The sequence below is a fragment of the Cyprinodon variegatus genome, unplaced genomic scaffold (assembly GCF_000732505.1).
Source record: "Cyprinodon variegatus isolate N-32 unplaced genomic scaffold, C_variegatus-1.0 Scaffold1438, whole genome shotgun sequence".
NCBI classification, from domain to species: Eukaryota; Metazoa; Chordata; class Actinopteri; order Cyprinodontiformes; family Cyprinodontidae; genus Cyprinodon; species Cyprinodon variegatus.
The window spans coordinates 82,248-110,224 of NW_015151891.1; the positions used below are offsets into that span (position 1 = coordinate 82,248).

At 43.7% G+C, this 27,977-nt stretch overlaps 3 protein-coding genes across 3 annotated transcripts in view; 1 reads left to right on the plus strand and 2 right to left on the minus strand.

Moving 5' to 3' along the window:
* The first annotated feature begins 666 nt into the window (after positions 1-666).
* Positions 667-15,445, plus strand: LOC107103395 (dachshund homolog 2-like). Its single transcript, XM_015403088.1, has 10 exons — positions 667-1,173; positions 4,160-4,263; positions 10,197-10,310; positions 10,391-10,501; positions 10,573-10,718; positions 11,838-11,970; positions 13,796-13,950; positions 14,028-14,175; positions 14,442-14,567; positions 15,168-15,445. Exons 1-10 carry the CDS (start codon positions 728-730, stop codon positions 15,203-15,205), a joined length of 1,521 nt encoding a protein of 506 aa, XP_015258574.1. The 5' UTR covers positions 667-727; the 3' UTR covers positions 15,206-15,445.
* A 5,007-nt stretch (positions 15,446-20,452) lies between these two features.
* ik (IK cytokine, down-regulator of HLA II) lies at positions 20,453-25,539 on the minus strand. Its single transcript, XM_015403095.1, has 19 exons — positions 25,342-25,539; positions 24,457-24,523; positions 24,294-24,386; positions 24,156-24,215; positions 23,913-24,080; positions 23,706-23,820; positions 23,566-23,636; positions 23,437-23,483; positions 22,203-22,366; positions 21,995-22,103; positions 21,876-21,915; positions 21,646-21,800; positions 21,477-21,561; positions 21,305-21,391; positions 21,168-21,225; positions 21,002-21,090; positions 20,766-20,874; positions 20,651-20,685; positions 20,453-20,559 (listed from the first exon to the last, which is right to left on the minus strand). The coding sequence occupies exons 1-19, from the start codon at positions 25,349-25,351 to the stop codon at positions 20,532-20,534; spliced, it is 1,590 nt and encodes a 529-aa protein (XP_015258581.1). The 5' UTR covers positions 25,352-25,539; the 3' UTR covers positions 20,453-20,531.
* Positions 25,540-26,958: 1,419 nt separating this feature from the next.
* Positions 26,959-27,977, minus strand: part of ndufa2 (NADH:ubiquinone oxidoreductase subunit A2) — a 2,125-nt gene continuing 1,106 nt past the window's right edge. The window contains exons 2-3 of the mRNA XM_015403096.1: positions 27,200-27,306; positions 26,959-27,131 (exon numbers count right to left, since the gene is read on the minus strand). Of these exons, the coding sequence (XP_015258582.1) occupies positions 27,040-27,131; positions 27,200-27,306 (199 nt within the window). The 3' untranslated portion in view covers positions 26,959-27,039. The remainder of the gene's footprint in view (positions 27,132-27,199; positions 27,307-27,977) is intronic.

Genomic DNA, 27,977 nt, shown 5'->3' on the forward strand with positions numbered 1-27,977 from the left:
GATCAAGTTCCTACATCATCCTAGTTCCCCCATCAGACCAATTCCCTCATCAGTCCAGTTTCCTATTCAGTCCAGTTCCCTCATCACCCCACTTCCATTATTGGTCTAGTTCCATCATCAGCCCAGTTCCCCCATCAGTTCTCTCATCTATCAAGTTCCCTCATCAGCCTAGTTCACCCATTATTCAGGTCAGCTATTAGTCTAGTGCCCTCATCGGCCCAGTTCCTTTATCGCTCCAATCCCCTCATCAGTCCAGTTTCCTATTTAGTCTAGTTCCCTCAGTGGGTCAGTGAGACTGTGAGTCTGGACTCTGCTGGAGATGGACAGTAACCCCCCCTTCCACGTTCTAAAGGTTAAATTGACCTATTTAATCAGGGCTTTTTATTTAAAAGCCGATCTGATGAATGTGGGGTTCTGAACATTACCAGGTGAGACAGCAGACCCAATCACAACCAGATGATGAGCAGTTCCATCCTGGAGGAGGTGATTAAACAATCAATCAGCTCACCGTTTGCGCCTTAATCTAGGTCTGTAAGCCCCGCCTCCAACATTCTACAGCCAATCAGAGCCCTGTCCGTCCGTGGTCCCTCTGTCTGATTGGCTAATGAAACTAGTAGAGAGAGACAGCCGATAAAGAGAGCTTGTTTCAGAGCAGCTGAGGAGGAGCAGAAAAGAAGCGCTTCTGCTCCTCTTCATCATTCCTCTTCTTCTGTGTTTCTGCTACAGCATGGATGACCCCAAAGGACGGACCTCCACACCGTCTCCTGACCCGGTCTTCTCCTCTGATCCGGGTTACAGCGCTGGACTCGCAGGGGCGTTTCTGAGCGACAGGCTTCCTTTGGGAGTGAACGAGGCGAGCGGCGGCGGCGCGGCACCGTACGCGGAATGTCGCCTGGTGGAAGTTCACGGAGTGAAGGTGGCCTCCTTCACAGTGGACGGCGCGGAGCTGATCTGCCTGCCGCAGGTTTTCCAGCTGTTCCTGAGGCACCTGGTGGGGGGGCTGCACACCGTCTACACCAAGCTGAAGCGCCTGCGCATCAACCCGGTGGTCTGTACCGTAGAGCAGGTGCGCGTCCTGCGCGGCCTCGGAGCGATCCAGCCCGGAGTGAACCGCTGCAAGCTCATCAGCAGGACCGACTTTGAGGCTCTGTACCGGGACTGCACCAGCCCCAGGTCAGCCAGGGGGGTTCGTTATTACAGGGCGGAAATTAAACCAGAGGTTAAATTAAAGAAAATCCAATCCATAATCCCAAACTGGATTTTAAATCTGACACATCCTCATCTTAGATCATCAGACTGACATTTAATCCGAACATCTTCAGTAAACATCAGTTCAAATAATCACAACTTTTAAAACTTGTCAAAGTTTTTCAGCCAACTCTAAATGACTAAAATCAGCTTAATATGAATATTTATTGCTTTCATAGACATCTGCTCTTTTCTTGATAAAATGATGAAGCTGTTTTTACACTGACTGTTATCAGATTAAATAACTAAAAAACAGGTCTGCTCTGGTCAAATCACATGAGCTAATTAATATTTATTATACTGATCTGACTGATGGATGAACTGATGAACTGAAGGATTTATGATTATTGTTTAATTATATTTTTATTAGAAACATGCTTCCAATGAAAATCCATTCCTTTGAACAAGGAAAAACACTGAAATCAGATCATTATTAGAAGAGTGACAGCAGGTAGTGGATTTATTTAATGCCTTTACAAAGAGACAATAAAGTTATCATTCTATTATCAAGCATCATTAGATCAATACAATATTTCCTGCGACTTTATTTCTTTATTTGACACTAAAAACATTAAATAAAAAAATACATATAAATTGAATTTTCCATCAAATACATAAAATGCCTATAAAGTATAAATAATAAAGTAAACATTTAGCTTTTTTTGTTTATTTATTTTAAGATTTATTTACTATTTCAATATTTAACTATTTGTATGTTTTTATTTATTTATATTATTTTAAAAAGATCGGTTAATTAAAATGATTAATTCAAGAGATCCATTCTCAGAATCATTCAGTTCAGGCAACCGATCTTAAATTTTACAGTTAAAATGGACTAGAGGGAGGCTTTGGTCACACTGTGCTATTCACAGAGCTGTTAGAGCTTCCTTACATTTGGGATAGCCAATGGCATGGTTTTAGTGACACTTACGATAGCCACTCAGTCAGTCAGTAAGTCAGCCATTCAATGAGCCAGCCAGTCAGTTAGCTAGTCAGCCAGTGAGTGCGTCGGTGACATGCAGCTGAAGCTGAGACATTTCTGTGGCATTTCTCCATGTGGAACAGCTGATCTTGATAATTATCTAGATAATAAAATAATCAAAGAGAAACAGATTTACTGAACATCCCAGACAGGATGTGAAGCATCCAGTCCAGCATGGCAGGCAGAGAACCTCTCCACTCTGCTAGTGGAGAACCCTGATGCCGTACCCTGCATCTAACAGGTTCTGGTGTTAGCTTTCTAATATCTAGTATCTGACAGGATCTCGGTGCTGAATGGAGGTGGTTCACTGAGGGATCCTCGGGAGGAACCGGACCCAGGATAATGGCTATCTGGCTTTCTGACACCCAGACCCAGGAAAAATCCAGATGTTTAATCTAGAACTTATTCTGAGCTCTACCTGATACTGCTTTCAGGGGCTCTGGACTTTCAGGTTTTTGGCTGGAAGGTTCTGGTTCTATTGATCACAGGTGGTCTGTTCGCCAGGATCAAATCATGCGAGTGAAGGAGTGGTTTGTTGCTGCATCATTGGGTTTCAGAGCGAAGGGGTCTATGACATGGTAGATCAAATGGTCCTCACAGAGATAGACATACAGCTCCCACACACTCACTGTGAACATGAGGCCAGCACCTGTGAGGTCAGCCATGTTTATGGTTCAGAACAGCAGGACGGGTCTGGCTGACATGCAAACTGTCATCAGAAAAATAATAACTTATATTTCTGCTGCTTGAAGGATTTCAAAAAGCCATTACCTGTGATTTCCTGTTCTCTGAGCAGAACCGGCCTGAGTGGGTTAAACTGGGCTGGCATAACTTCAAAGGCTTCTTTTCCCAGTTTGATTAAGTTTTACTCGCACACATACACACACCTGAGGAATTTAATTTAGAGCGTTGGCGGGTCGTCTCCGACCATCAATCAAACACTGACCCGTTGACCCACTCAGACATTATGACTTAAGAGCATTAGAACCAGGTCCCTGTTTAAGCAGTCAGATCAGTTAATGTTGGATTATTTCTGTTATTAAAGTATTACATCTATTGTAAGATCTGTGTCCTATGACCGTTTATTAAAACATAACAAAAATTAGTTTTAGCGCTGTTATCTTAGGTCCACCAGAACTAGTACCCTCCCACTGAGGGAGCTCATTAATAGCAATGTTATCAGTTAAAGAGTTTTTGACAGAAAACCTCTAAAACATTGACACCTCACCATGGAGCTATGCCAACCATCCTGAGACTCTCTCAGCCAGTAGACTGCACAAGTGTAGGTGGATTTGTCTTTGTCTGTGTTGATACTACCTCTATCATTCTAATATATCACCAAAAATGGGCAGTTATCCTAAGCTACTCTCTATATCTATGCTGCTATAGGCTTACACTGCTGGAGGACATAGGGAGCCTGGTTCTGCTGATGTTTCTTTATCTTCAAAGGGAGTTTTCCTCTCCACTGTTGGTCCAAGCATGCTTTGTGTGAGGGGCTTGCTATCGAGTTCATCAGTCGATGCAATCAGCTGGTTTTCCTTTGATAGAAAACTTTGAACCAATATGACTGGATGATCTGGTTGACTTGTCTCTGTAAAGTGTCTTGAGATGACACGTGCTAGTGAAATAAACTGACCTGAACTGGGGTTATCAGAGGTATCAGTGGGCGTGGCTACCATGACAATGATTATTATTATTATTATTTTTTTTTTTTGGCAATCATTAACACCCTAACCTTAGCATGGAATCAGACTGATATCAAGCAACTATCATGTCTTTGTTGATGTAAACTATATATTTCATTTGTTTACTTGTAGACAATAAAAGGTCTTCAGGAAATATAATAGGAGCTCATGAACTCTTCATTCCAGAGTGACCTGCTCTAGAATGAACTCTGTCTGATGTTTGTTACTCTGGTGTGTCTTTCAGCTCTCGCCCGGGTCGTCCCCCAAAGAGAAGTCTGGGTTTCATCAGTAGCAGCTCCAGGCTCCTCCCACATGGCCTTCTCAGCCCAGCCCTCCTGTCTCAGAGCAGTGAGAAAATCTAATTCATTTATTTATAAGTATATATTTATAAGTAAATAAATTTTTCACATCAGAACTTCAAAATTCTTAAAAAAGGGTGTTTTAAACAGTTATAGAAAAAACGCTGGGACTTAATTTAGCTACTTTTATCAATTTGAAGTATTTACTGCACATACAGTATTAACAGGATGTACTATATTCACAGTATGGGAAATTTTAGAGATCAACAAATCTTAATATAGTGTTGATGTACTTAAGGTTTTTGTGCAACACTGATTCCCACCTTTAAATCTGCTTCTATTTGTGTGTCCATATCTTTCTTTGGTGACTTTTATTCATCATTCTTTCATTGGAGACCAGGGAAGCAAACAGCAAGCTATTGGTTATATTGGCAATCGGCTAATGGCCCAGTTGTGGCAAAGCTACAGTACGCTATCTCCAGAGATGAGAAGAAGGAGGCTCAGAAAATGTGGTGATGGAAGCCGTCACAGCTGGAGGAGAAGGAACAGGCTCATTATTCTGTCCTTCATCAAGTGAAATGTGAGATTTATGACAAAAAGTGGAGGAATTAGCAATGCAAACCCAGCAGCGGGTCTACAGAGAAACCAGCATCATTTAGCTGACAGAGACATGGCTAACAGCACTAACCAAAGACACATGTATAAATGAATGGCTTTTATCGTCCAGACAGAACTTGGACAGTGGGGCGCTGTGTTTGTGCACCTCTGGAGATGTAACAATGAAAGAGAGAGCAGGAGCAGCTAAAAATGCGTGTGCTGCTTCATTTTTGATGCTTGTACAAGTTTAGTTCTGATGCGCAGCTGAAGCATCTTTGTTGCCCCAGCTGCTCGGTCGAAAAGTGGGTCTGAAGCGCATTGGGCGGAGCTAACTTATCCTTTCTTTGCCTGTAACAATGGCTGCAATATTTGCTTTAATTAGTAGGTAAAAAGTAGTTTTAATCATGGGCGTAGGTTTGCATAGGGACCATAGGGACATGTCCCTACCAAAATTTTGAACCATCCTAATTGTCCCTACCAATAATGTTATGTAAGCAACAGCAGCGTTGTTGCAGCAGTCGCTTCTTTTCCTCTCGCAGCTTCGCTGCTTAGTAGCTGCAGCTGGTCTCTCCTGTCCCTTTAAAGTGACAGCGCACGTCACTGTGCTTTACTGTTTATCTCCACTCTCATTGGTTGTGCTGCCTTAAGTTCCGCCTTCCCTCTCTTTCTGATTGGCTGTTTTCCAGTCCGTCTGCGCTTGGAGCACAAAATTGAAAATTTATTCACGCTAGAATACCACGGTTATTACAATTAATATTAGGCTACGAAACTAGTCCCAATTAAAAAACTGAATATCATGTACGCTAAAAAACAAATAACTTTTTTCTTTTATAAAACTAAGTATTCTGAATCAGCCAGAAGTTCTGAAGACTGCTGGAAAAATTGACAAATAGGCTGTAAGCTATCAACGTTTCTGATTCTTAGCCACAGCCGACTGATAAAGGAAATCTGCTGATCATCTGATATTTAGTTGCTGTTACTGTTTAATTTTTTGATGACTCTTTGAGGAAATTCAGGTATAATTATTAGCAGCTGTTATTTCTTTTATAGAGTATAACAATAAAAGATGGTGCCTAAACATCTGTTATTTTTTGTTTAAGAAGCATAATTAGGGTTCCACATAATAATACTGATATTTAATTGACAATTTCTACCTCTAGAAATGCGATAAAGACAAGAACAAACAGAGGGACACCATTAATATTGATTTTATCTTACAAAGATTTCTACACAGTCTACAAGTAAATTAGTGCAAACATTAATGTCTGGTAAATAATGCTTGAATCTGGCTGTTTATTTTGGATATTTTTACATTACAGATAAGATAGTGTTATATTGTCTTTTATAATCATTAAATGGGATTTTATATTTGAATAAACTTAAAGGCTCATTCTTAGTATTATATTTTGTAGATGATGCCACTAAAAATGAAAATATAGATAAAGAGCTATCTTAACAGTCAGTCAGTAAGTAACATAGGATGATATAGAAGGTTGTTTCATTTAATCCTTTTATATTAAAAACACAGTTATAATCGTTGAATGTAATGTAAGTTGAATGTAATATGATTATAGGAAACACAAATATCCAGTTATAATGGTGCAGGACAGCTTGTAGTTGAAGCAGCTGGCCCTTCAGTGCTTCAGGTGAAGTCTAAATGATTTTAATTACAAAATAAGTAGCAACATTTTTATGTATATACAATATAAATATAAATTTGTATTTGATATGGCTGGATTTAGGGAACTCAAACAATGAGCAGTGATGTTGCAGCACAGGTAAAGAGAGAAGTGTCCGAACCTTCAGGGCTTCAGGTGAAGGTTTTTTTGTCTTGTTTTTTTTTTTTTTCAGTATGAGTTATTGGATGTGTGTTCCCTTTTTTATAGCTCACAAATGATGCCTCATGGATTTTAATATAGTTTGCCTGATTAACATGTTTGTTTTGTTGCCTGTTATCTCCACATGTATTTAGTAAGAAATGTGCTTGCAATGTTACGATAAAATTAGGGCAGCAACTAACAATTATTTTGCAAATAGATTAGTGTGTCGTTAATTTTTTTGATGAATCGATTAATTGGATACCCAAAGGTTCTTTAATTCTTTAAATCATTATTATTATTTATTTTATTTTTTTTTTTACAATTTTGACATAATTACTGATCTAAGTGGGTCACTCTGTCGGGGAAAGGCACATTTCACATTTATATTTTGTTTTAGAGACTCTATACTCCAGCTAATGAATAATTACTCACTAAATTAGTTGACGAATGTTCAAATAATCAATTAATATGATTCATTTTTTCAGCCCTAGATAAAATACATGAAATGGGCAACACAGAGTAACTAAAGCCTAGATGTTCAACTTTTATAGTGAAGTTAGTATTTTAATGAATGTATTATTTTGCTTGATACAGAGAGAGAATAGTAGGTACAAATATTAGAGTGGGGTTTAACTCTGTACAATTCTCTATCTTCAAAAGAAAATACTGTATTTACCTTCTCTCTTAGTCCTACAAATGAAACCATTTTCAAAGTGGAAAACAGTCCTAATTCCACATTCATCAGAGCCGCTGATAATTCAAACATTGATAAACAGCATCTAGTGACTGTAGTGCTTATAAAATTTTTATTAATGTAGAAAAATGCTGCTTTTCTCTTTAAACAATGAATTCCTCTTGTCAGTACGGATGCTCACATCGAGCATAAAAAAGGGCATGCATATTGCATAGCACCAATGACACCCGACCAATAGTGTCCCTACCAAAGTTCAAATCAAACCTACCCCCTTGGTTTTAATATATATTTTTAAGTGAGAAAGTCCACCTATAAAACATCGTCAGTGCAGTAATCATGAGGATTATGATCCTGCCTTCAAGTATTATTTCGCAGTCAGAGCCGCTCAGAGCCCTGTACACAAGCGATGCTCTGTCACTAGGAATCCCCTTCAACAGCAGCCTCTGGCCCGATCGCCTCTTCGTGTTTTCCGCTACTGTTCATGGCGGCAGGAAGGCGTTTTTTACGTACGTAATCCAAACTGTAGGCACAGGAATAATAGACTCGAACATATTTTGTCCTCAGGTTTGGACATTTTAAGTTAATTTAGGCGTTAATAAACTGTTTCAGAGGAGTGATCATAGCGATCAGCATCAGCAGTGCTGTGTCTGTCTCCCTGCCAGCTCCCAGATCAGCTTCTATGATTGGTTAATGTGGCGCATTGAGCAGCAAAGGTAAAAAATGTTTAACTCCAGCAGCTGCTGCTTCTGAAGCAAGTCCCACGCGTCAGATGCTCAGAAGCTTGTGAGGCGCTGCTTCAGCTGCTCAAAACAAGCTGCTGCACCTTTTCCTGCACCAAGATGTGTGTCAACCATTGACTTTGCATGTAAACTAGCTGCTTCTGCTGCCTCTGCTGCTTGCAGTGTGAACGTTGCGTTAGTCAATCAAAAGCCAAACGGTTTCCCTGGAGTAGATCCTGTTGGGATGTTTCCATCAATCATCATCAGCATCTTCATGGCATCTGATGGTATACAGGAAGCAGGAAAAGTAGCACCATGCTGTATCCAGGGGGACAGAGCCCATAAAAGACCTGCATTTCCTCCTCCTCAACCTCCTCCTCCCTAATAGTCATATACACTAAAATATAATTTCCAGATGGAAAATCCTCATAAGCTCCTTTTCTCTGATCCTCTAAATCTGAAGTGAGTCGGAGCTTCGGGTCCCACTCGGTCTGTCAGTCGCTTTGATATCTGCTAATGAACATTACTAATTATAACAGTAGCTCTGACAGTCCGACACCTCTGCAAGATTAGTCACAGGCACCTGACAGGCACAGCTCAGGGCTAAATCACACATTAGGATATTGATGCTTTCCTCCACATTATAATAAAAAGTAAAAGGGGTCAGAGTTAGAAAGGTTTGAAAGAAGCTCCATGACGGTTCCTGGAGACGATCAGCGTGTCTTTGGACTTGATCACACCTGTGGGACGTAATTTGTCAGCCATCTTCATCTGTTTTTATTCAGTCATTTTTTTAAGCTGAATATTAAAACACTGTAGAAGAGAGGAAGTGAAGGAGAAGATCTGAGGCTGGGGGCTGGAAAACCGTTCCGTCAGTGAACCTGGCTGAACTCAAGGCTTCTCCGTCTCATCCATCAGTCTGAGAAGCAGCCAGCCTTTAATGTTCTAATGTTTCTGCTCAGCCGAGCGTTTGAATCCTGCAGAGGACATACCGACCCTGCACCACCGTCACCTCGCTGACAGATCTGACAGCTTGATGAAAACACTCTGCAGCTTTTATTAAAAGTTGCCTCCTGTGAGGTCACAGGATGATGATGATCAAAAGCTCAGTTTATTAAAAGCTAAAGGTTGACTTTAAACTGCTGCGATGCAGAACCCGAGCTCTGCAGACTGGTTCAGGCTGTAAGGCTGCAGAGGAGAATCAGCCCAAAGAGATCAGTCAAAGTGACACCTCTGTCTCTTTTGTTCCATCTCAGCACCAGTTATGAAAGCGCTCTGTTGGATCCCTGGTTTCTTCACCTTCTTCTCTTTCTCAGATCCTCAGATCCACTTTCTTTGCAGATCCTATCAGCAGGAGGAGACAAAGTTCTGCCGGTCCGGGTCGGTACTGGTTTGTCCTATTGGAAGACGTCTGGGTGTGAATTGGGTTTCTTTGCGTTAAAGATCTATTTAAACTGTTCTGGGTTTTCTAATTTCATTCTGGTTCTGTAGAGTTCGTCCAAAGTTCTGGAACTTTCCTCAGCTTCGTCTTTGCTTCTTTATATGGGCTCACTTTGTGTGGTTCTGGTTCTGCTTCCACTGTCTTTCATTGTCTTCCCGTCTAGTTTTCTGCTCAGAATCTCCATCAGGAGTTCTGCATCCTTCTGGTTCCACGGTTCTTTTTCAGCTCTGAACAGAACTGTTGGGGAAGAACAACAGAGGTGGTTTTGGTCACAGCTGGTTCATCAGAAGAAGAACAGCACCGTCAGGATGTTGTCTACCCTCTGTCCTCCTAGAACCACCTGTTTGTCTCAGTGAGGACATCCTGAGGGATGTCTGGGTCCCCACAGCTGCCAGTCTCCAGACACTCTAGCTGGGGCCAATCCTGACCTACTGAGAGAGAGAAGCAGAGCTTTTTTTGGTGTCTTCGTGAGTTTAATGAGCTCATTAGTGGGGCTCCCTCGTTAACACTGAGGCAGGTGGTAAGAAGAGTTTATGGTGTGAGTTGTGAGATAGAGCTGGTCCACAGTCAGCCATTACAGATCAGTTATTTAAACTGTGAACATTAAACTAAAATTTCTTCTGATTAATGAGAGGAAAGCCATCCTGAACCAGTTCTTGCTGCAGCGCCCCCTGGAGTCCGATTCAGATCTCTGTCATGTTCTGTCTTAAGGTCTGACAGCAGTGATGGCTGAAGCTCTGAGGATACACAAGATGAGGAAGATGATCATGCATTTCCATGGCAACGTTAACCAAAGTGAAGCCAACTCAGAGAACAACAACACAGGTTGGATTCCTTGGATCATAAACTCAGTCCTGTCTCCTTTGCTCAGTTGCTGCCTTCTCACTTCCTTCTTTCCTTGGTAGGGGGCAATGAAGGATCATGGGAAAGGGAACAGCGCCTCCTTTCTCCTTCTTCCTTAGCTGCAACACCCCCTGCTGGCTCGGTTTGTCTCAGGGCTCTGCAGCAGCACAGCCGTGAGTCACATCCTGATTGGTTCCCCGAGCTCTGTGGGTGGGTCACTGAACCTTTGTCTCTGCTTCCACAGGTATAACAGATCTTCCTTTTATGGTTATGCCACATCCTCTCCTTCCTGTGGGCCTGCCCCCTGCTGGTGTAGCCATGGAGATGACTCCGTTGACCCAGCTGAGCGGTCCAGCGAACCTGCAGGATGATTCACAGACAGACGACAAGGTGACTGCATGGCTAGCCTCACATGGCTAACAGATGAAACAGTTGCTGTGTCCAAACATCCGCCCCTCCATAGCGCACTATAAGGGTTAGGCCATTTCGAATGAGTGTCCGAACATCTATTGGACAAAAAAGTAGTGGACTCAAAATTTCCCACAAAGCACCTTGAAAAGTAGTGATAATTCACGTCGCTACTCTATCCGTCCCGGAAGCAAGATCTGTTCCACGCATGCGCCATCACATGCGCATCCAGATATACAGTCGGGTCACCCTAGATTGTATTTTGTAAAAAAGGCCTACATGACCAAAAATATTAAACATACTAAACTATAATATGTTAAAGGTTATTAATGTATTTTGTGAGAAAATAAAAGCCTTAAATCCTTTCTGTTTTATCACTCGTCTCGGCCCGATCTGCACTGGAAATGGGATCCTACGCTACTTCCAGTGGCTAACTTTTTGGCCTTTGGATTTAAACAGCAATCTAGTCTTTTTGAGTTCTATGTTTTAGTTTTGTTGCATAATCTAAAGAAAGAAACAACTAAAATGCAGATAAACATGGTTTAATCATATTTTGCCGGACTGCTCTGAGCAGGTCTGATAATGACGTCAGAGCAGCTGTTTAACGAAGAAAATGTAAAAAGCATCGAAATTGTCTCAAAAAAGTCATAAAACATTTTTAAAGTTGATTTTAGCATTCTTTAGTGAGTTAAGGATAGAAATAAGTAATTTTAGTAGCATAATTACATTATTTATGGACAACCGGATGAATATCTGTTCGCGCATGTGCAGGACGGAGCGTGCTTCCAGGACGGATCAGGTAGGGACAATCCATGGTCACTAGACGAGCAGATATATCCCAGAATGCTTTGTTATAGCTCTTCTTGCAAAGCATCATGGGGTTTGTTTTAGGGTGAGAAAGAACAAAGATGACGCCGTTTAGCGAGCCGGAGTCACGTGACCCAAAGGGAGCGAAAAGTAGTGATCAAGTAGTAAACTGAGTCACTATAACGTTCACTATATAGTGATGGAGGGGTTTAGGGGTGAGAGTGGATTTTCGGACACAGCCAGTTACATCGCTAATGCCAAGATGCTAATGCTGACAATGTGCTATGGACTCAGGGGCCTCCTGCAGGAAGCCCCTCCCCCAGTGATCAAGGGCTCCAGCTTCAGGAACCAACCAGTCGGTTGCCTTCCGGAGCATCTTCACCTTCACCTTCATCTCCTCCTCCTCCAGAACACCCACCAGAACCAGGCCAGTGTGAACAAACAGACTTCTGGTTTTGAACAGTGTTGTATTCCTGCTGTAATCTGGACCCTGATGTTGGACCCAGTCAGAAAACGGCTCCATGAACGCAAAGTTGGTGGGAAAACTCGGGTGGTGGTTGATGGATCTACAGTTACACAAACGCTTTCTTTAGCTTTTTGTATTTAGCATAAACATATATATTTATTGAATGCTTTCCTTGAGAACACAAAGGAAACAAAAAACACTGCTGTCTATATTTATAGATAGTTAGAGAGATGAGTTTCAGTGCATTACATATATAGGGCCCAAAAACATTAATGTATACAAAAATAAAGAATAAAAGCCAATTCCGATGCCAAAATTGATATATCATGCAGCCCTAGAAGTACAATTTCAATTCCATCCATCCAGAAAAATATGGATTCTTTCTTGTAAACTTTGTGGTAAACTTGGAAATATATTTTATTGCATGTTGCATATCCCAGTCAATCTGTTTTACCTTTAAATCTGCAGCTCTTCCTGCTTCTCTTTATTTAAAAATATTAATGAACCTCTTTACTAATATGATGATGCTAGAAACAAAATTTCAAGAATTTCTGCAGTCTGATTCTATCTGTTTAATAAGAAAACATGTTACCTCTAACCTGTAACTGGGAGTCTCTGTCCTCTGAAAACCCCACCTTTTTTTCAACTAGTAAAGAACATTTAAACTATATTTTCTCAAGCTTCTTGCATTATAATACTAACTTGTATAAACTTATAATCTGTTGCCGTTTTTCTCCGTATTTCTAACGAACAGATTTTTCGGTGGCATCTCTAATTTTTTTTACTTTTACCTAAACATCATGTTTAAATTCACTAAATGCTGCTGTGTGTCTCTCCTCCCACCATGTAGCTACTTTGTATATCAGTAAAATGCGATCGCAAATCAGATGATTCAAAGTGACAGATCTGATGATGTCACACCGAGAAGCGGGACAGGGGAGCAGTGAGAGAGAGGGAAAAACACTGACTCAAAACACTCTGAACACAGCTGCACCCAACTCTGTTACCTTTGGCTAAAGTAAATGAGTGGAAAGAGGAAGAAAAGCGGAAGTTATTAGTGGGGACATCTCCAAACAGGCTTTCAGAAAGTTACGCCTGTGCTTGTATGGCAGGCAGAGGCTAAACCTGATTGGTGAACAAAAGTCCTTTTGATCAGGAAGGTGGTTCTGAACCCAGAATAAACTGATCTGACCGTCCAGAATAGACATCTGTCTCCTGGACCATGCACCATGTCTCCTCCCTCAGAGCTCCAGTTAACAACCATCAACACAAACATTTCAGCACTGAACAACCCTTTCAATACCATCCCTGTCGATCTGGAGCCGATTGCATCCAGATGTTTACCTGCAGCAATCCCTCTAAGAGCAGGCTTCATCTGCTCTTAGAGGAATTGCTGTTGAGCAATTTCCTCCACATCAGGAGCTGTTTCCTCCTGATGTGTTTCAGGCTTCTAGATTTTTTGATCCTTCATTTTTAGGCGTTTCTCTGCTGCTCCTCTGTTTGCTTCGTTTGCAGCAGAAGCTAATCTTATGCTGGATTATTCAGAGGACGCTGCAGGAACTGGGTCATCCATAGTAGGAACACTGGGAACTAATTTGGTTCCAAACACTTTAAAAATCTTCAGCATGTTTCTGTTTGGCTCAGCGACCTGAGTTACTCTGCTGTAGAGCTGGAATCACTCTTTCTGGGTCCACACCATCATACTGCCATCACTGTGTGAGGTATCAGGACAGAAAAAATTTGGTTCTCTCTGATTACCTTCAGGTTTACTCTCTTATATCTGCAGGTGACACCACTTGGCCCCTCCCCCTTCACAAACCAGCCAATGACAAAATAGCACCCACCCAGCTGCCATCATTCAGGCGCTTCAGCAACTCCTTAGCTCCTCTCCTATTGTCTGAAGGCCTGTCCTCCATGGAGACGCTGCTGACCAACATACAAGTAACTTATTACAAACTCCACAATTTTTTAACACTGCCAGAACATTTTACAGTTTCTGCTTCACAAACACCCCCCAGGGTCTCCTGAAAATGGCAGCAGAGAGCGCCCGCTCCCAGAGCAAAAGGAGTCAAACGGAGCGCAGAGAGTTAGAACTGGAGCTGGACAAAGAACGAGATGTCAGACAGACTCTGCAGAGACAGCTGAGCTGTGAGCTTCAGACACAAGGTAAGAGAGGTCAGAGACAGGAGAGACGGGTCAGAGACAGGAGAGACGGGTCAGAGACAGGAGAGACGGGTCAGAGACAGGAGAGACGGGTCAGAGACAGGAGAGACAGGTCAGAGACAGGAAACAAGGTTGGAGAGAGGTAAGAGACAGGTTGCAGGCAGGAGAGATGGGTCAGAGGCAGGTCAGAGACAGGAGAGGCTGGGTGGAGACAGGAGATGTTTCGCAGCAGACAGATGTCACCAGTTTGTGTCTCGTTGTGTCATTAGTGTCGATGCAGAGGAGGCTGAAGAAGGAGAAGAAAGCAAAGAGGAAACTGCAGGAGGCTCTGGACCTGGAATCAGGGAAGAGAGAAAAGGTGGAGCGGTCTCTGAAGACTTATGAAGGACCAACAGGTGAGGAGCTATACGAACAGTTGAGGACCTGTAGGGCAAGGTAAGGACCTGTAGGAACAGGCAAGGACCTTTCAAACAAGACAAGGACCTGTAGAAACAGACGATTACCTGTTGAAACAGGAGAGGAACTGTAGGAACAGGTGAGAACCTGTAGGAACAGGTGAGGACCTGTAGGAACAGGTGAGGACCTGTAGGAACAGGTGAGGACTTGTAGAAACAGGTGAGGACCTGTAGGAACAGAAGAGGACCTGTAGGAACAGACGAGGACCTGTAGGAACAGACGAGGACCTGTAGGAACAGGTGAGGACTTGTAGAAACAGGTGAGGACCTGTAGGAACAGAAGAGGACCTGTAGGAACAGAAGAGGACCTGTAGGAACAGACGAGGACCTGTTGGAACAGACGAGAACCTGTATGAACAGAAGAGGACTGGTAGGAACAGGCAAGGAAGGAAAGTCTCAACTTCCATTTGTCCTCCATCACCTCCTCTGTAGCTTTACCTCTAAGGTGAGCTAATCTTTCACCTTAGGGGTAAAGATGATTTGATCGGAATTAACTAATATGATGGAGGAAGAAACTCATTGGGTTTTATCTCTCTGCAGAGAACCCAGTCTTCATCAAGCCTCCTCTTCTTTTCTGAATGATCTCTGCCTGGAGGACGGAAGGACAAACAGACACACCGATGGACGGATGTAGAGAGAAAATTGCACCTAAACTCTAAAAGGACTCAGTTTCCCATCATTCCTCCTAGCAGCTTGTCTCTGTGGCTGAACTGCTGAGGAACAGGTGTTACTCCCTGTTGGGCTGGAGCATGACCTGGCTGTTTGAAGTGACACCACTGCTGTGTCACTTCAACCCTTCCACCCTAACCCCTCCATCCCTATACAGAGCAACCGTCTTGCTCCAAACACTAACCCTCACTATCAGTGTCCATCCAAATAAAGTCACTCACAGCTGAGAAAGGCGCCTTGGTTAAAGAGGGGTGGGGTGATGTAATTGAGAATGCAAAGGTTTCTTCCGTCCAACGGAAAAGGAAAACTGTCGTTGCAATGGTAACACAGTGACAGCACATGTGCATGGCTGTTGCTCTCTGCAGTAGATTGATGACATAAAACCTTCGCCCCTTAAAAGAAATATGGACAAATAAAACTTTAAAAGAGGACCTTCCCTTTTAGGATCAATGATGTCTAACTTGTGATTTTCTGTCAGTGTGACAAAGATGCAGCAAACCAGCAGAATATAATATTTTAATACAGGTGTTTCCTCCGCCACTAATTCGCCGCTACACCCGCTCCCAAAATCCAGTCCGTCTGCTCTGATGAAGACTCAATATTTAAGGGTTGAATGGTCAACTTTCCGTACCCACTAGGTGGTTTGAGATGGCTCGTAATGTGACGGACCCTCCACAAGAACGCCTAAATGGAGGGTTAGGGGCCCGTTTGGGATTGGGCCTTAAAAATCCAACATGGCTCCCTTCTCCTTCTCCAACTGAGCATGTGCAGCCTCTAATGTGACCCACCTGATGACATCATAGGGTCTGACCTGGACCTGCTGTGACTTGAGGACCATTGACCAGCCCACATTTCTCTCCTAACATTAAAATGGTTCCAGTTGCAGGACAGGTCAAACTTGTACAACTGTGAGTGGGTTAAAATGGTTAAACTTTTTGCTAACGTTACTAGCTGAAACTAGAATCCAAATAGTAGAGGTGCTGGTGCTGCCATTTAGACACATTGTGTTACTTCCTGTTTTGACTGCTTTGACCTATGTTCTGTGCTGCTGTTCTCCAGCTGTTCTCCTTAATTAAGTTCTCTTTCCTGTGTGTCATAAGCTCAGAGTGTAGGAACGTGAGGCGCAGAATTTGAGGCGAGACAGGCAGTGGGAAGATTCAAAATGCTATTAAGATAAACTGAACAGAAATATGTGGTGCTGTGAATCTACAGCGGCTGCAGGGGGAGAAGGGGCACCATCCATCACTGGCAATCTGGTTGAGGGGGAAACACAAGTAAGTGACCACGATAATCTGATAGAAGATGATCATCCATGTGAGTCACTTACCTGGTCCATCCTCTTGAGTGAGGCAGGATCCAGCCGATGGACTGACAACGAGATACGGCGGGAGCCGCCCAGAGTGTCCCCGATGCAGCAGCCTCAGTGAACAAGCACGAATCTGAGCAAGGTCAGGGAAACAGTTCAGAACAGGAAGGTTCAGAGATCCAGGAGTCCCCAACCCGGCTTAGGGTTCCGATCAGAACAGGAACAGACAGTTTCAGGGTTCCATGAGTCCAACAGCGAGTTCAGGAAGAAACGTTCAGATGGAATCTGGTGGGCTCAGCAGTTAAGAGGCAGAACAAGACACGACCCCAGGAAAACCATGGAACTTTAAACTAACTCCCTCCACTTAGCCAAAAAAGGGAACAGGGTGTGCTCAATGGATAAAAGGGAGGACATGATTTGGAAACGCTAAGGCAAGTACCTAACACTAAGCCTAATACCTAACAGAATAGAGCCACCGGGACCAGAGAGACGTTCATGCAGTGGCCCTTCAACAGTTCATGAAAAGGTAGGAACCAAAAACAATTGGGTGATGATACACAGAAAGTGCAGTTCTAGAGCTTCGCCCACTGGTCACCACCATCCCATCCATATTTCTAAATGTTTTCCCTGCTTATTCATATAACAAATAAGAAACCCACTCTGGTAATTGGCAGCGCCTTAATCAGAAACATGGCATCAGAGACAGCAGGGACCATAGTCAAATGTTTGCTGGGTGCTAGAACGGCCGACATCAAATCCTACCTGTAGCTACTGGCCTTCAGTCGAGACATATGTTTCTCCTTGGTCCTGTCGTGCCTCTATCTTTCTTATACTTCATCCAAAATAGCTTGTTATCCTGAGCTATTTTCAATATTTGTGCTGCTATAGCCTTAGACTGCTAGAGGACATAGCCACCCCTTTCCATTCTGCTTTGATCCATTTCTATTTTGGTATTCTGCAGTATTTCTTAGTTCAACCGCTAACTTTATGCTCTATGCTTTTTCTCATCATAATAGCTTCATCTGGTCTTTTCCTGTTCTCCATCCTGAACCCAGGCAGGCCAAATTCACAGTCAGTCTGGCGTCTCTCCTGAGAACTACAACAGTTCTACTTAAACTCTGCTGCTGAATATCTTCTTAGAATTATTCTAAACAAATAAGGTCAGGAACCAAAACAAAAACAAGATTTCTCTTTGATGTTTATAAAATAACACATCAGCTTTCTGGTGGGTGGAGCTCTGAGGCTCATTAGCATCTCATCAGGGTCCTTGGGAACACGATCCATGTTCTTCAGTCCAGCTGTCCGTCACATACACTGAAAGGCTAATTAGCAGCCCTCATTAGCCTTGTATGATGATATTTCACCACTATTCTTAATCCAGTTGTTTTTCATCTAGAAAACATTTTGATTCCCTAAGGAGCTCTTTACCCTTAACGAGCTTCAGACACCAGACTAACGAGATCAGCACTAATTATCTTCTTAAAGCAGAGATGCTTATTAATGAAAGGTTAAATAATGAAAAAAACTACTAACTAAAATTGGTCCTGTAATATCTAAAGTGCTGCTCGCTGCAGCCAGCATCAATGACCACACCTAAGCTCAGTATCAGCTGCATTAGGCCAGGGCCCAGTTGGACCCCTTTAGAATTCCCAGCAGGGTCTAGTTGGGTTTACTGGGAGGTGAAGCTACCCGTCTTCATTTTGCTCATCTCATAAGACCTGCAGTTTGGACCAGAAACCAACAGACCCTCTACTGTGAGAACATCTAATGTAGGAGGAAGCTGTAGAAGTGAGGAAGATCTGGGGCCATATTTAACAAACTTCTTACAATTAGTCCTAAGATCTATCTGCAAAGAAACAAAAAAATAAAATAAAGCTAAAATCTGGACTTCAGAGTTTTTTATCAAGTGTTTCATTCATACTTTGAGAAAAGTGTAGAATGAGATCTATGTGACTCTCAAAGCGAGAGTGACAATGGCATACCACCTTAGAAAATGGCATATGTTCTCCCTTGCAAGGAAAAAATAAAATAAATGTTGCTTGAATGGGAAAGAATGGATCTCAAATTCAATTTTACTTCCGTCAACAGTCGCTCTGTTTCAAATGGATCTCCTGATTTTTCTGGGAGCAGTTATGACAGAAGTGTCTGATCAACGTGAGATTAGTTCCTGGCTTCAATCCAAATAGAGCTTTAAGGCATGGACGACTTCTGACTTAATGTTTCCAGAGGTCAGCAGGAGATTCAGAACTGAGACACACGTTCAGTCGGCCATGTATGTGAGCATTTACAAGAATCATTCTCAGCACCACTGGTCTGTCAATGCGGACAGATCGTTTCAAAAAGGAGCTGTTTGTAACTAAAATTATGCATCTTTTTTGTTAAACTGATGAATATGTCATGTAGTGTTTTATTAATTGTAACATAATTGAATAAGGCAATATGTGATCTGTATCTCTGACATAATTTTGGTTTATAAGTTACTGTTTGTTTGTTTGGTGTTCAATAGCTGAAAGGCTGTTACAGCTCACCACCTCAAGAACCTCTTTCTGTAAAAAAATAAAATGTTTTATTATCAAAGCTGAAGACATTTTATTTCTGTAAAAAAAAAAAAAAATTTTAAAAATCAAGCACACTTCCTATTTTAAAAAACTGCAATTAAGTTCTATTAAGCGACAGAGGCAAATTACCAGGAAATATATAATACTCATTCAATTCAAAGACTTTATTTATACAAAGGAGACATAAAATGGTCAGTCACCCATCTTTTTAGTTTAAATTTTTTTAAATGATTTTGGACTACTTTAAATTGACATACAGTGGCTGTGTTCTGTTTAACACTGGCTTGTTTAATGTGAAGACTATGTATGTAAATTACATTTTAATTGATCTGAGGCCACTTGCATATGTACAGCAGGGAGCTGTAATCGAGTTGTTTGCAACCAGAGTGGAAGAAGTGTGCAAACTGTGGCTGGGCTAATGCTCTGCAGATCAATCGGGATCTGCTTCATACTGTAATACTGACAATATGCTGCCGTTTTCTGAACATTCAGTCACATTGTCAAAGAAAACACGAATAAAAGACGTGGTGGTATGAAAGTTTACCGTTTTCACTTACACACACATTTACAACCACATATATGAATATTAATTTTAACAACAAAAATATATTGTCAATAAAGCCAGATTACAACATTCAGCACACATGTTGGACCTTTGGTGAAAAATGGCTACTTGCATTAAACTGGCATACGTTTCTCTGCTAGACATAAATATGGGCTCAGCTTTTACTGGGACCAACTGGATGTTCTCTCCTTCATCCTTGGACATGAAAACGGCCTTGACGCTTGTCTGATTAAACATTTCATTCCGAGACGGAGCGACATATGAAGCTAATTTAGCATTAGTTTTTCTAACATAGAAGGTATTTATAGACCAGAGCTTCTATGTTCATTTTCTATGTCTGCTTCTGTCTCCTTGAACCCCCCTCAACAGATGGCCGCTCACACAGAGCCTGGTTCTGCTGGAGGTTTCTTCCGGTTCAAAAAGAGTTTTCCTCCCCACTCTCACCGTGTGCATGCTTGGTATGAGGGATTGCTGAAGAGTCGATATCTACTGTTTCTAGTTACTCGTCCTGTAAAGGCAATGACTGGATGCCACCAGCTGGTGGACCTTAGAAAATTTAATCCAAAAGGATGATCTAAATAATCTGGATCTATAAAGTGCCCTAAGATGACATGATGGGTATTGGAGCATAGAAATAAACTGAATAGAATTTATTGGGAAACTTGCAACAACTAAGAGATTAATAACTACTGACATAATACAATAGATGGGGTAGGATCAGCTCTTGCAACTGTTTAGTTTCACAATAAACTGGAGTTAAACTGCAAGACGATAGTGGATCGGTTGGTACTGGTCTGCAGAAGTCCTCAGTATTTGGGCCTCTTGATATCCACCCTGAAAATACAAACAGAAGGTTCACCAACTGCTCCAAGCTGCTGCTCAGCTTCATTTCACACAAAAGAAGAGCCAAAATGGAAGTAGTCACCCATCTGCCTCCATCTTCTTCCTCTTCTCTATGATCTGAGAGATAAACGGAGCGTTACAAGCTGCAGTGATGAACCAAGGAAGTTCTGATTGAGATGTTTGGGTCCATGACTCACCGCGCTGATCTTCTTCCACTGACGGTCCAGCTCAGCTTTCTCATTGGTCTCTTTGAAGCGCCGCGTCTTCCTGCCTTCAGACATCTTGATGCCGTACTGGAAGGCAGCCCTGCATGGACAGAGAGCAGCGTTAGCAGAAGGGTGAAGTTATCGCTAACAGCAGGGTTAGCATTAGCTAGTAGCAAGATTAGCGTTAGCAGCCTGCCAGGCAGCACTGAGAGAGAAGAGTGGCCTACTTTGGCAGAGCCTCTTTGTTGTTCATGTAGTCAGAATATTCCTCCTGCGTGTCAAAGTCCCAGCGGCCAAGTGGACCCTTCTTATTACCCTGAAACAGAACCACAGCTCATTGGACCTCTGCTCAGATGGAACAGAGCAGCACTGCATGCTGAGAAATGGACCTACCTGGTCCATCTTACTGTAGTCCACCTCCTCATCGCTGTCCACTGCCAAGTCATCCATCCTGCAGACAAACATTGGTCAGAGAGACACAGACATGGAGACAGAGACAGCGGCTGGTGGGGGTGGGGGGGTGGTCTTACGTTGCTGGGTAGCACTCAGCGTAGGAGTTGGATCCTCCGAAGAAATCTCCAAGCTGCTCCTTACCGGAGTCCCTTCTCTGGGAACCAGTACAGACCAGTTAAGGACAAACTCTAGGAAACATGATGACTCAGCATCCAGACCATGAGGACAGAATGTTCTAGTAAAGGATATGGCTCCTGGTTCTGCCACTGGCTGGCTGCTGCTCCTCCAAACTTCTCATTGATCATCTTGATCTGATCTTTGATGGATTCTGGAGCTGGAGGACAGATAGAAGGACGGACAGATTATCCACCAGACTCTCAGTCAGAGGTCCTGGTCCAGCTAATTTAGGAGAACCTACCTGTGTCCACCTCCATCAGCTGGTGTTCGTCTCCTCTGGGTTTCTCAAAGTAGGCCTGCCTCCTGCTCTTGCTGTCCTCATCTCGTGATCTGTGCCGATCTTTGTCTTTGCTCGGTTTGGCAGATGGAATATAGTCTCCGATGTCATCAAAGATGCTGGAAAAGGAACAGAGGCGTCACTCAGAGACATGTCCAGAGGCAGAGGACAGAAGCAAGTGGAAGACAACTGACCTGATGTCGGCTTCAGGGGCCCTCTTCTCATCCGCTTTGCCTGGAACAGAGACAGACATCAGCTGTTAGGACAAAGGCCAGGGACAGCAGGGACACTAACAACAGGACAGAGGAGACACCTTTGTCCTTCTTCTTCATCTTCTTGTGACGTGTCCCCTGTCTCAGGTAGGACAGGATCTGAGTCAGCTTGGAGATCACGATGTCATTGGTGGTGAGAGTCGTCTGAGCCTGAGACACGGGAGGGACAGGGAGGACAAGGAGACATTTAAGGGACATCAGCAGACTGGTGGTTAGAATTTCACTGGGTTCTGACTGGGCCAGTCTCACCTCCATACTGGGACAGTCAGCCTTGCTGCGGATCAGCGTGGTGGGGATGTCTGTGTCGGTGAATTCATCGTCCAGGTCGACCACGTAGGCCATCCTGCCGGGCAGGAAGAGCTCGTTCCTTTCAGAGACTCCTGACCTGAAGACCACGCGGTAGATGTTCCTTCCTACGGAACAGGGTTCCCACACCTTGGTTACCATTAAACTCAAGGACTTTCCAGGACCTAGCAAATTCAAGGTCCTTAACATTTACAGCAAACGTTAAATTGTACCAAAGTACTGTAGGAACCAGTACGCAGAGGGACCAGGACCGTTTCTCTATATGCGTACTTGTATGTTTTCATGTGCTCGTGAAACGTCAACCTAAGAACCAGCACTGTTCCAACTCACAAGACAGAGAACGGACAAAGTTCCCGGATGTTCTCATCCCTCCCTCTTTACAGAGTATTTATCAGAGCAGACCTGTGCGTTCTCCAGACTGACAGCTGTCCCAGCATGCACTGAGGCAGCAGCTTCCAGTGGAGCGCTCAAAGAGCACAGAGTTTTAAGTTAAAAGTTCTCTTTTCTGTTTCCGTTTTACAAATGTGTAAATTTTAAGATCATTTGAGCGAGAACATCATACTTTTAGCCGTTATTAAATGACCCATTTACTGTTTTAGTGCATAATTTATCAGCAGCTAGGCCGTCCTAGCCCTTTTGCAGCAGCCCTCTCTCGGCATGGAGCCGTGTGTGAAGGACCACCGGCTCTGATGGAGGCTTTTTTGCTTTATTTAGCAAAACATTCATTTGGTTTGTGTTTATCTGACTGTGCTAATAATTATTCTCCCACTAAATGAAAAAACAGAGGAGGTAAAATGCAGCTCCAGACGAGCTGAGCATGTGGTGACATCACAAGTACTCTTCTGTTCCAATTGACCCATATATATTCTGCCGACTCCCATTCTCCCAGAGTCCAGACTTTCAACTGCTCTTCTCCAGAACATACTTGGCGAGGACACAAGTCCATACTCGTGCTCTTGCGAATTGAGAAAAAGGCCAGCACTAGAGGAACCAGTACGCAGAGGAACCAGACGATTCCCTCACAGTCGGTATCTGAGAAATTTTTTATCCCAAAATATTGAAGGATTTTTAAGGCCATTTTTTTTTTCTCCAAACAGTTTCCATGATATTAGGAACCCAGAGGAACATGAGATCACAGCTACATCCAGCTGACTAGGAGCCAGAAAGACCGACTCACCCAGACGGGTCTTGAACTCGATCTTCTCCTCTGGCTCCACGTCTTTCCTGAAACAGACCCATCAGCAGCTTAGTTAGTGGTTCTGATCCAAAGCTGCTCAGCAGCTAAAGAACCGTTCTGGTTTCTCACTTGGTCTCTTTCTGGACCTTCTCCATCAGGTCCTCCTCCTCCTTCTCCTTGCTGGTGATCTCAGCTCTCACCTGGAAAGCAGACAGGCCAAGGTAAGGTGCTGGTTACCCAGCTGGACGGGCCGTCGGGCTCAGACTCACCTTCTGCAGCAGAGCGAAGTCCAGACCTTTCACCAAATGGGTATGCTCCATGTCTCCTCCCAAGAACTTGGACTCCTGGATGAGCTGGCGTCGTTTCTCGGCTGCTGACTTGTCCCTGAATCACAGACAGACGGGGTTTTTTTTTCTGGACGATTGAGAAGAGCCTGGATCATCCTGACGCATCAGCAGAACCTGGGAGGAACTCACGCCTCTGCTGTGGGTCCGACAGCCCGGTAGTTGGCCGTGGTGCTGATCAGCTCGGTCTCCTCGTAGTCCTTGTTGACGCCGTCCCGCCGCTCCCGGGCCCTGTCCCTGTACTTCTCGGCCAGCTCTCTCTCTCGCTCCATCTCCTGCTGCCGAAGCTTGGCATAATAACTGAGGGAGAAGACAGCAAGAACCGGGTCAGCCTCTTCCTGGACCAGGACTCACCCAGAGGGGAAAAGCTCTGACCTCTTCTTCTTCCTCCTCCTCGCTGCAGGATCCTCATCCTCGTTGTAGTCCCTCGGCATTCTGGGAAAAACAAACATCGTTCTGTCAGGAGAGTCGGCGCCAGGAGGCGGAACTGTCGGTTCTACTGCCGCCACTCACTCATGATGTCTGGACTTGGTGGGCGGGGCCGAGGCAGGCGTCGCCCGGGGCGTCATCAGCAGCTTCCTGAAGTCATCGTTGGTCAGCTTGGACCTGAAGGACACAAATAGAGGTTCAGTGACGGCAGCGCCACCTGGTGGGTTGTCAGAGGAACAGCACTTACTGCGCAGCAGCTCTGTGGTCGTCCACATCGTGGCCCTCAGGGGCCAAAGGGTTGGAGTAGCTCTCAGCTGGAACACAGACAGGAAGTTAGGGGGGGTGGTCCGACCAGAGCGGTTCTGATCCTTCTTCTCCAAACCTGTGGAAGCTGAACTGAGTCCAAAGGAACAAACGACCCAGATCTATCTGGACAGATAGCACTGAAGTTCTGAGAACTTCTACCGTCGCCCTGAAGCGGACCACAAACTGGACCCAGGTCCAGAACTATTCCCAAAACCAAGTCCCTTAATTCCCTCTGGGATCAGGGAGCTGAATGTGGATGGTGCCTAAAGGTTCTGCTTGTTAAATGCGTTTATTTAATGTGGAGCTTAGTTTCATCAGAACATCCTAAGGATGGTTCTGATCGGGTTTGATGAAGTGAAGGAATTGTTGGTTTAGAAAACCTAAACCAAGGATGAGGAAGGTTCCTGATGTTCTATGTCCTCCAGAGGAGACAACATCTCAGTTCAGTTCTACAGCAGATCTATGAGAGAAGATCTGGAGAACTGGACCTGGGAGTCTACCTGTGTGGTTCAGGTTTCAGCTTTAGCCACGGACTGGACCTGCCTCCATCTGGTTCGGGTTTTAGTGCAGAACACCAGAGTTGAGCCGACATGATGAGCGGTTCTGCTACTTCAAAGCACCTGATTATCAGCGCCATGGCAGCAATGAGGATAAACAGAACCTTAGAAATACTTAAAAACGGGAAAATGTGGATGGGTTCTGGTGGAGGTCCAGTAGCACAGCAGGGCTTCGTTCAGGTTTTATATTACGTAAACATTTATTAACATTAAACAAGGATTCGGTTCGGCTAACTAGCTACGGACGGCTAGCATGCTAACAGACTCACTCTCCGGCATCGCTGTGGGCAGCTAGTCCTCCTCTGCGGGCTGACAGGAGCTGAATCCCGGTTGAAGGAGCGACGGTAGCTCGGTTGAGCTTTTTATCTGCTTCTCTGTAGATTAACAGTTTCCCTGCAGCTCCGTTTGTTGTGTCTCCAAAGAGCTGTTTAGGGCAATTGCGTCACTTCCTTTGGTTGAATTTAGAGACAGCGGCCCCTGCAGGCGGGTTCGAGCATGACATCGAGGTCCAGAGATGCTGGGTGAAAATATGGGCCAGAAAATAGTGACAGAAAAACTCTATAGAAAACTTTAGAAAATACCACTTCGTGTAGTGTTTTATGGCGGTTGGCTAATTAGTTAAAGTGCATTACCGCCACCAACTGATAAGGAGTAAAACAAGGAAACAAAACTCACCCCCAGAAATGAATAATAATAATAGTTTTCCGAACTGCATGTTTTAACCCATCATAATGAAATAATCAAATTCATCATATTTACTAATCTGTCTTTATGTTTTTGTCACTCTGCCAATTTCTGATGGTCCTACTATTTTCCCATTTTTTCAACATTTTCCCATTTTCAATCTTTTACTTCAAGGTATTTTTCACTAATATTTAGATTTTTTTTCCCGGTTTTCTTTGACCTCTGAGCAGTACAATTGGTTTCCTCTAGCATAAAAAGTACAAAATTTTTCTTTTTAAGGATCTATGAGTCCTCTGCAATAGCAGTAGTTATTCCAAGCTCTACTTTCTTTTCTGTTCTCTTCAGATCTTTTGCTCTCTTCACAACCGCCATAAGCAGCAGTATGTTCTCCACCACAGTTACAGCATTTAATTTTAACCTCTTTACCACACTTTCCATATTTGCGCTCTCCAGCAGACCTTCCACATCATTGTTTTCCTTTAAATACTGCTGCTATATGACCACATTTTTGGCATTTGAAACTTCTCAGAGACGGAGGATTGTATATTTTTACATTGTAGCTCAAATCCATTGAAAACTTTACTCTATTTCTGCTCTATGATGTAAACGGCCTAAGAATCTGGCCTCCGGAGGACGCAGCCCATGAATTCAAACAGAGCCAATATCTACTGTCGTTCCCTGCTCATCAGTGACTGGATGCAATCAGCTGGTTTACCTCAGATAGAAACTTAAAAGCTTTAATCTGACGTGATGATCTGGATCTAGAAAGTGACCTGAGACAACATGATGGGATTGAAGCATAGAAGTGAGCCCTTAGTTGTTTTTTAAAGCACTTCAGAAAGACCTGTGAGAATCCTGTAGACCTGGACGACTGGGTCCATCTAATGACTTGGAGGAAAGGGGGAGTTCTGCTGGATCTGGAGAGGCTGACCTGATTCTGAGGTTTTTCACCTCGTTGGTTTGCTGCTCAGTTCACGTGTGTCTGGAGAACAGTGTCCGAACCAGCAGCAGCTAATCTATCAGGAACATGTTTGAAGAGAAACATCTCAGTCCAGGATGTCCCACTGATGAAACATTTCTGCTTAGGTTCCAGTTCCTCCCACAGCAGCAACATCAGAACCAGCAGATACCTGTTTAAATGCTTTCCCCGACGCATTAAACCAGCAATCCCCCCCTAAAACCATTAAGGACACAGCTGTGGATTCGGAGGCTTTATTCATATCAACACATTTACAGAAAAAACAGAACAGAGCTGGATTGGACCTGGCGCCAGGGGGCGGGGCTTATGGTTTGGCCTGGGCCAGGTTCTGGAGGGCGGCGGCCACCTGATCGGCGGACATGTTTTCCACAGAGACGCTTTTCTCCTTCCCAAATTCTGAGGACAAACAAAGCGTAAGTTTCCTCCACAGAGTGAGACCTCCGCAGATCCTCTGAAGGACTCACCGTATCGGGCCCACAGCCGGGCCTGGACTCCAGAACACTCCCGAATCAGGATGGGGAAGTCTGGGTTGGCCTTCTTCAGGGTCACATAGTTCTGCTCCACAAAGTCTCTGAAACAGATTAGAACCACCAGGAGGCGCTGTGAGGACAGGAATACCCAGAACTAACAGAACATTTTAATAATTTCCAGGGAAATAGAGACGCACTGATTCAATACCTGGATCGGATATCGGTGATTTGATAGCGGGGATACAATCTAGTGGACTTTACCTGGGACTGTCATTTCTTTCTTTTTGCTGCTTATTTGTTATTAAAGTCTATAAAAATCCTATCTGTGTTCATTTTGTTGTTTTTAATGTTTATGTCGAGGCCAAAGCTTTCTCTAACATGGCAGATATATGGTTCCTCCATTCTGCTGCTGAATCTGATCAGTATCAGATATCGGCCGATGCGCTCAGCCCACGTATCAGATTGGAAAAAACTGGAGTGGTGCATCTCTACAGGGAAACTGAACCAGCAGTAGAACAAATTTAAACTGGATCTGAAATTATATCAGAGGAGGAGATGAGACGTTTACCTGGAGAACATCTGAGATCCTCAGAACCCAGAAGACTGGGACCAATTAAGGACATCAGTCAGTAAAGGTCTGAAACAACCCAGAAACAGCCCAACAAGAACCTGATAGGAACAACATTAAATTCCTCGTCTTCTGGAGGAGCTGACTGTCCTTCAGGGAAACCTTCTCCTCATCCTTCATGCCCAGCAGCAGCTTTGGGACGGA